General features: G+C 38.8%; 1 protein-coding gene across 2 annotated transcripts in view; it reads left to right on the forward strand.

The window, feature by feature from the left end:
• ube2j1 (ubiquitin-conjugating enzyme E2, J1) overlaps positions 1–8,242 on the forward strand; it is a 75,787-nt gene extending 67,545 nt beyond the window's left edge. For both annotated transcript variants that reach the window (XM_022662442.2, XM_049479555.1), the window contains exon 8: positions 6,330–8,242. In XM_022662442.2, the coding sequence (XP_022518163.1) occupies positions 6,330–6,623 (294 nt within the window). In that variant the 3' untranslated portion in view covers positions 6,624–8,242. The remainder of the gene's footprint in view (positions 1–6,329) is intronic.
• The last annotated feature ends 724 nt before the right edge of the window (positions 8,243–8,966 follow it).

Raw genomic sequence — 8,966 nt, forward strand, 5'->3', positions numbered from 1 at the left:
CTTTTCTGGATTGTGTGTGTGTGTACTGATAACATGCACTGTGTGTATTTGTGTTTGGTGAGCAAATCTCTCCTCATTTTTTCAGCAGCAGTGCTTAACTGTGATTATGAGGTGTGTGTCTGTCATATCCTGCATCTAGAGGTATATGTTTTGAGTATGCGTGGGGAAATATTAATAGTTTGACATACTGACAAGCTGATTTACCTTTAAAAGAAGCTATAGACTTGTATTGTATTTTGGGCTGGTCATTTGTATATCCCAGGATAATAAAACCTATATATCCTCACTTTCAAAACCTTAATGTTTTTCATATGATCATAATGTGAATCTAGCTGGGGTTTTTTAAAATCACGTAAATCTGATAAAATCTTTTAACAATGGCTTCCATTGAATGCAAAGGCTTTTTCTATGACATCTGAAATTCCATTCTGGAAATTCAAGGTGTTTGTGTGATGGTGGCTATACCCTGCCAATAAGGTATTTATCCTTGTTTTCTTTTTTGCTTGTATAAATGAAAGCATGGCAATATAATATGAACAGTATAATTTGGCTTTTTTTTACAAGAATTTGCACACATACAAAAAAGTCAAAAGTGAAGTCAAAGTGAAAACAAATTTGTTAATTGAATAGAACATAAAGTTAAATAAGTGATGGCATAATGATTCACCCTCTTTGAAGTGACTGACCTGAGATCAGCTAATTAAATGTGTCTCATGTTATTATAAATAGACCTGGCTGGAATGTTTAGTCATGGGATAATCAGTATTCCTGGCTACAAATACACCATGGAGACAAAAGCACAATTAATACAACCCTAAAAAAGCCTGTTGAAATGTGGATAAAAAAGTTCTAGTTACAAAACATTCCCTGGAGTTCAGATAAGTCTTTCATTAAGAAGGAATTTGTGGATCTGCCTAGAACAGGCCATCCTCACGATCTACATTCTGTGTGTGTGCAAGAAGGAAACCATTAAAGTAATTTTTTAAGAGGATTAATGTACGTACACAGATATTCTAAAGATAATGTGAGCTACAGTGACATGATTGGTAGCAGGTAAAAGTTACAATCAAAACAGACACAATCTAGCCCTCAAGCAGTTAGTGTCTAACGAGCACTCCATAAATAGCACTCCTTGTCGGAACATGGATTGAAAGAGAAAACCATGGCCAGCAGTGCAGAGAAGGTGCATCAAAAAAAGGAAAAAAAAAAAAAAAAAAGAAAATGTCTTTGCTGTCTGACACCACAAAGTGTTCTAAGATAAGGGGTTTATTTAAGCAGTCTTCAGGTGATGATGATGAAGACACCCTTACAACCACCCTCACCTCGCCTAACTGCAAATTCCTGGCTGCTTTTTGTTGCCAGTCTGTCATTGTGCAGCAGCGAGGGCTGCTATGTGAACCTTTCAGAGTGCAGTAGCTTTTATTCTGCCTTTGACAACAGATATGAAATTAGACCTGCTGGTTTCTTTTTGAAGATTTGTCCTCATGGAGAGGCCACATTTTTGGCAGTGAAGCCTTTGCCCTTTTCAATGGCTACACTGTGCTTTTTCTCACTCGTGCTATCTCTCAATGTCTTTCTTCCTCTCTCTTTCTGTCTCCTCTCTCTCTCTCTCTCTCTCTCTCCTTTTCTCAATGTTTCTTTCTCATTGTCTCTCACTCTGTCTTTAAAAACTCAGTTTTATCTCAAATATGGATTGGTCTTCACCCATTACTATTACAAGGTCTCTTACAAAAAAAGAGGAATTCTTCTGAATTACTGAAGTCACACATTAAACTTGTCAGGGTTAAACAATATTAGTTTTAAATCAGTGCTGTAAGTGTTACATTTTAACATGTATTTGTATTAATTTAACACAATATTAATACAATAATAATAGCAATATTGATATATCACAGGCAAATGAACTGTTCATTCATGTTGTATGTATTTAAAAAAAAAATGCTAAGTGATTCATCAACTCAACACACTTTGAGGAGAACACAAAGGCTGTGTTCACACAGCTGAAAAAAACACAAATCTGATGTTTTCACTTATATGGATCACTGTGAGGCAGTGTGAACGGCAAAAACCACACCGAATTTGACATTGTCAATTCCTAAAACTGATACACAGCATTATGGCTTAGTCTGAACTTGTGCAGCTTTAACGTCAATATGTTCTCTGAGGAGAAGGGAAAATGTGTACAGTAAGTGCAGTAAAGGAGGGTTTCAATAGTGGGATAGAAAGGGTAGCATAACTCATAAAACTCATAGCTAATAATATATCATAAATATATTGATGTTGCAGCCACTCTATTGTTTGAAGACATTTCTGAAGAAATGGCTGTGTGTAGCCACTGGAGGACGTGGCTGAAGTGCTAAAGAAAAATAGAAAGCCTAAAAATATAACATAAATATAAATTGTAAAGAAGTCAAGGACCCAAACCAATGTGCCCTTTGTAGAGCAAGCTTAAACACACTCTTAGTGAGGACTCCAGCTATCAGGTGAAGAAAGCTGAGAACATTTAATGGAGACTAGATATTTTTTATATATATATGATCTAATAAGACAGCTCATTGATCAGCTTCTCCTGATCGCAGTAGCCACTTGTGAGCAAGACGAAACTTTGTGCAGAGCTGGACCAGCTTCTTTTAATGAAACCTTTATTTTAAATACTGGATTTCTGGCATTTCATAAAGTTTTCAGGTCACAGATCATTTATAATATTTCTGTGATTTTGTTTTGGTTTTAATTTATTGTAATTCTGAAAAAAAAACAATGTGCCATGCTGAGGCATAGAACAATGCATAATTGTGCACCTATGTAAAGAATAAAGGTTTGGAAATTCTTAGAGGACCTCACAGCTCAACGTGTTCAGTGTGCAGCCTCTTTAACTTTCAGCTGTGTTGCATCTGCTAACAGATCGATGACTAGCATTACACTGAGTGCTTGGGGAAAACTGAGGATATTCCTACCTACTCAGAGAGAGCAAGTGAGGTTAACTGTGCTGTCTAGGACTCCCAGGTGACTGTGGCATCACTGAATGTTGTTCAGACTGGCCATCCCATGGTGATAAAGCCAATGCTTAGACAGCTGCAGCTCCCTGTTTTAAGAAAAGTCAATAAAGTACTTAAGCTTCTCATTTCGTGTACCAATAACTGTCTGGGTCATTTTGGCAAAGAATGGCAAGAAAAGCAACATTTATGAGGAGAAACCACTGTGGAAAGCTTCTGCTAACTCAGTGTCTACGAACTTGAACCAGATAAAAAACATAAACATCAGCAGCAGCAGTCTTTAACTGCTTAAATGTAGGTACAATGTATTCCTGGATTTAATAAGACCTTCTTACATTGTAGTTTCTATTATTAATTATCTATCTATATTTTCTGTTTACACTACAGCTGAAGTCTTTCCATAGCAGTTCTGTCCATATGTCATACAGTGGGCATAGGAATTGGTGGATATTATTTGAAGATAAAAGCTGTTAGGAAATAGGACTTTTAATTGCAATTTATGTTTGTGATTCCTTGTTGCTCACACCCCCTACTGACGCACCCGCCGGCTCTGAGGCTGCAGAGCGAAAAGGTCATCGGTGTGGAAATTGTTTGATGGTTTCAGCTAAGGACGACACCACTGCGGCGACACAGCAAGAAAACACATTGAAGACGCTCATTGCTGTGAATCTAGACAGACGATTGAAAACTTGTCATATAGGATGTATAGCAGACCATTTTATGGATGTTAACCAGTGCGTAAACTAGAGGGTAGACTTACTGCAAAAAGATGCGAGAAAAGTGATGTAAACAGCTGTAAATATGTAAGGGCTGGTGCCCGATCGAGGCGTCCTCCAGGGCATCGGAGGGCGCGCCAGGCCAGCGCCGAGGGTTAGTTGGCTAATTATCAACACCTGCTTTCAACACCTTATAAGCAACGCCAACCAGCCACTCGGCGCTGGATCTTTGAAGCTCGTGAGAGCGAATCTATGCCCGATTTTCGAGCGAGCCTCGGCTCTTTTTCTCTTTTCTTCCCTGCTATCCCCTTTGGAGAGAGCATTGATCAGCATCGCTGGCGTGCCTCTCCCGCAAAAGTATCTTCCTCTATCCCTTTCCTCTCCCTCTCGAGTCTGGTGGAGCTGTGTGCTCTGTCCTGTGTGTGTGTGTGTGTGTGTGTGTAGCAGCCGCGAGGCGCGGATTGCTCACCTCTCTTTCCCCCCCGCTGCTCCTCCCCTCTCTGGTGGAACAGCATATAATCCATAAACTCCTTAGTTAAGTTTCGTTTCCTTTGGAAGTTCTTTTGTTGTTCACCTCGTCTTATAAGAGGTAGCCGTTAGCTTCCGCGGCGAGTCTTGTTTACATTCTCCCCCACTATTTCACTCACGCTAGGCGTGGCTTTGTTTTGCACCCGTTTTCGTCCTTCACCCGTTTTCGTTGCTCCGCCCCTTTTGGCGAAGGCTCTTAAGGGCGATTAAAGCGGCCGCGTCTCAATCCACTCGCTGGTGTAGCGGTTAGGGCATTGGGCCGCGACTGCTACAGCCTGGGTTCGATCCCCGCGTGGTGCGGGGTTTGATAACAAGAATTATATACATAATATTATTATAAATCCTGTTAATATATATATTACCGTTATATTCTCATTATCATTCTTATTATTACATTATTATTGTTAGTATTATATATTATATAATATATATATATATATTTATATATATATTATAAATATTATTATTTTTCCTTTTTCTTGGGTTTGCCTGCTTTGAGATCTGCTGCTCTGCACTTGGGTCCTACAACCTTCTGGGCTGGAGAGCTACTGCTCTCCCCCCCATTACAAAATAGCTACAGTCTGTAGTGTCATTTTCTTCCAGGTGTTGTTCTTTGTTGTGTGTCTCTATGGTCATATGTTACTTAAACTATCCGTTTAATCTGTATCTGTAAGCTTTCAGATAACATGCAGCAATATGGATTAAATTATTTAAGAGTCCAAACAGAAGATTCCATTGGCAATCCATATTTAATGTTGAGCATAAATGAGCCCTAATGTTCCTTTAGGATTTCAGGTTGAATGGGGTTGGTAAAAAATGCTGTCCACTAAATATGTGTAAATGTCATAAAGGTATATGGCATATATTCGAAAGCTCTGACGCTGTTTTAACGGTTTTCACAGGGTGTTGGTACTGTTGGTAGGGTGTTAGATAGCAATGAGCATTGTGACTCACCTTATCACAATATCATACTCTCTACTCTTTTTTACTTTTCGGTACCACTTTAAAATAAGGCTGCCTTTATAAAGGGTTTATAAATGATTTGTAATTAGTTTATAAATGGTTACTAATTAGCTTGTAAATGCCTTAAAAATCATTAATATTCAGTTATAACACATAATTAGAGAGGCCAACAATATAGATGGCTGTGGGTTCACTATTTGGCAAACAACAGGTCATTGTTGCTTTTTCTACGTATGTGTTATAACTGATTTAACAATGATTTTTAAGGCAATTACAACCTAATTAGTAACCATTAATAAACTAATTGTAAACCATTTATAAACCCATTATAAAGGTAGTCTTATTTTTAAGTGGTACCTACTTTTCTATAAGTACCTGTGAAACTAAACTTCAAACAGCAGCTCACTGATTGGGAAGAACAGTATTAGGTTGAGGTAGTCTGAATTAAACAGACTTTTTTTTAGAATATTAATGCTGTTTGCTTAATTGACCTACAGTATTGGATATTACTTTACTTCTAAAGTGTGGAATCTCTGCAAACGTTCTTTTTAAAAATCTGAAAAAAGCTTGCAGCTGTAAGGTGAGTTAAATAGCTATTGCTATATCACTGTCAAGGCTGTAGCAATAGGTGAACTGTAGTATGTACCATCGTCATCTTCCTCATGCCCGACAGATAGCAGTGTCAGCCAAAAAGTCTAAATGTCAATCATATCATCATATGTCTTACACAACCAGTCCTGTCTGGGCACTTTTTTTTTTTATTACAGTGGTTGTGTACTCTTTATTTATTTATTTGTTTATTTTTTGGCGAAGCTGACCTTGATTAATGATCATTATTAATGTATTTGTTGGGGTCTATTGAGAGAGACTTCTATATTGGTGAAGATTTCATCAGCTTAAAGCATACATCATCTCTACAATCATTTTCAATTTATTTACTGAGTGTACTAAATAAAACAAGGATTATGATTCAATTATTAATAAGTAAATAACAAGCCTGAGAGATAATTATTATATATTTATGTGTGACTTGACCATTAATGCACAGTAAAGGAATATGTGGTTTCAATGTTTTCAGTGTTTGACATGACAGACTTTATTATAGCTTCTTCTCTCCCCTTTCCCTTAGGTTGAGTCCAGTTCTGAAGCCTCCTCAGAAGCAGCACCAGTACCTCCAGCCCCTGCCTCTCGACCCCTGAGCCCCCGGCAACGCCGCGCTCAGAACCAGATCCGGAACCAGAACCAGAATCAGAACCAGGTCCGCAGGCCCGCCTTCCCAGCATTCCCTGCAGCAGCGGCTCAGCCGGACGGCAGCCACACGGGCTCGGCCGTGCTCATCGTTCTACTTACACTCGCCCTGGCGGCACTCGTCTTCCGCAGGATCTACCTGGCCCAGGAGTACAAGTTCGACTACGAGCTCTGACTGACCCCCACTTTTAAATCCACTTTAACTGCCACCAACATCCACCACCATCCAGCCCGGCACTCAGCCTGCCTCTCTCAGCCCAGCCAGAGCTCTCTCTCCATAGGCATGGATCCTCTCAGTATGCCCCTCTGCCAGCCTGACAGACTGAGAGACCATGGTTCTTCATCAGGGCACAAGTTACTTAAAAAATCCAGAAGAAAGGGACTGGTTTCTGTATTATTGGCCTCTGTGCATTCCTTTAAGGAAGGATGAATAATGATCCAATTCTTTTCTTTTCTTCTTTTCTTTTTTATTTTTTTGGGTGGATGGATTCAGTTTTTTAAACTACACTCTTAAAAATAAAGGTGCCAAAGAAGGATTATTTGAACTACCTACTTTTGGTTTCCTCAAGAAATTTAAATGAATTGTTCTTTAAAGTAAAATAAAGTAAAGAACCTTTTTAAACATTAAAGAACATCCCCGTAATGTACAGCTTCCATGCTTTTACTATAACCTTCACCTCCAAATCAGAATCTGTTCAAGATCCTTTATTTTTAAGATTGTAGACCTTTTTCCTCGTCTATTGGTTTCTTAAGAATGGTTATGTCGTTATATTGAGCCGTGAACATAAGGGACTATAAAGCCTCTAAGGGTGTTTTCACACCTATGGTTCATTTCTCCGGTCAGAATCAGTATCATTTAATGACTTTATAAACTTGGAGCGTTTTCCCCCTTGGTTTGGTTTGGTCATAGACAAGGAAAACCGCAAGTGCAACAAAATGGGTCACAACAAATGTATCTGTTAGTGGGTCAGAGCTCTGTGGGGTGGGAGCAAGAAATTAAATACAGGAAGAAGCCTGTGTTCTGGATTAGCTCATGGCAGAAATGGCATTAGTAAATAGTTGTTGTAAATGTCTAGGTAATAAATCAGATTAAACTGCACCTGAACAGCCATTTAGCTCAAACATGAGGAGTGCTGATATAGTTTAAAGTACTGTGATATTTTGGTTGTGTTGAAGTCGGATCACTTACTCACCATGAACAAATCACTCTGGAGTTCTTTGGGACCAGACCGAGACCACATCATCATCTCAGGAGTCTTGGTACGGTTATTTTGGTCCTCATGCGAGTGCAATTACAGTATTTGCACCAGCCAAAATAAACCTCACTAAGGGTGAATACAAACCAGAGTTTGATTTACCAGACAGTATATGTGTAAAAACACCCTAAAGGCTTCTGATGCATGTGCTTTTGGTCTGAAAAAAGTATAAAACTGTAATAGGCTCTAGCAAATGTTCAGCATAATGATTACTTGATTAAGATTCAATCGATTCTAATCTAATGTCAGCAGTTAAATTAGATTTAGACACTATGGTATAGAACATAATGCATTTAAACTTTCAAGAACACACACACACATTCTCGCTGTCCTCACCACCTGAACTTAGCTGGGCTGTTCTATTCCAAGTCAAGTTCAAAACAGAGCCTGTCGGTTTAGGATTAGTGCTTTTAATGGTGACCCAAGTCCTAGTCTAGTGACCCTGAAAAAAGCTCAGTTTAATCTATAACTCAATTGTGCAATGTAAAGCTGTTGTGTAATTTTAACAAGAGAGAATGATTAAAAATGGAGAACAAGAGTTGAGTGTGATTTATTTATTTATGTATTTATTTTTGCTGATGGAGATGTTGGATAGTGCACCACACCATGGAGGTTTTAGCTGTTGCAAAAAAAAAATAACAAAATGACAAAAATAGTCAAAATATGTGTAAATTGAGATGTTTATGCTTATATTAAGCAAAAAAAATGCCAATTGGGTAAGCAATTTTTTCTTAGTAAGGTTTTGTCAAATAAATGAACGTAAGACTTAGATGTGTCAGCATCATTTTCTCCCCAATTTTTGCCCAGCTAGTTACCCAACCCACTCATTAGGACTCTCCGTATCACTAGTGATGCCCCAACACCAGGAGGGTGAAGACTAACACATGCTTCCTCCGATACATGTGAAGTCAGACTCCGCCTCTTTTTAAACTGTTGCTGATGCAGCATTGCTGAGTAGCATCACAGTGCACTTAGAGAAAAGCGCAGCGACTCTGTTCTGATACATCAGCTCACAGACGGCCTGTGTTGTGGACATCACCCTAGGAGTGATGTGGGGAGAGAGCGCCATCTACCCACCCGGAGGTTGCAGGGCCAATTTTTCTCCCTCTGAGCGCCAGCAGCTGATGGCAAATCTGCGGGGGTTTGAACCTGCGACCTCCTGCCTGTTAAATTTTATATGCACAGAGAGTCTATTAATGTAAATAATCCAGTTTGCTGAGTTTGTTTAATAAAAAAAGTTTTTTTTTCTTTTATTTATGTTT

Source organism: Astyanax mexicanus, chromosome 1 (genome assembly GCF_023375975.1).
Source record: "Astyanax mexicanus isolate ESR-SI-001 chromosome 1, AstMex3_surface, whole genome shotgun sequence".
In the NCBI taxonomy this organism is placed as follows: domain Eukaryota; kingdom Metazoa; phylum Chordata; class Actinopteri; order Characiformes; family Acestrorhamphidae; genus Astyanax; species Astyanax mexicanus.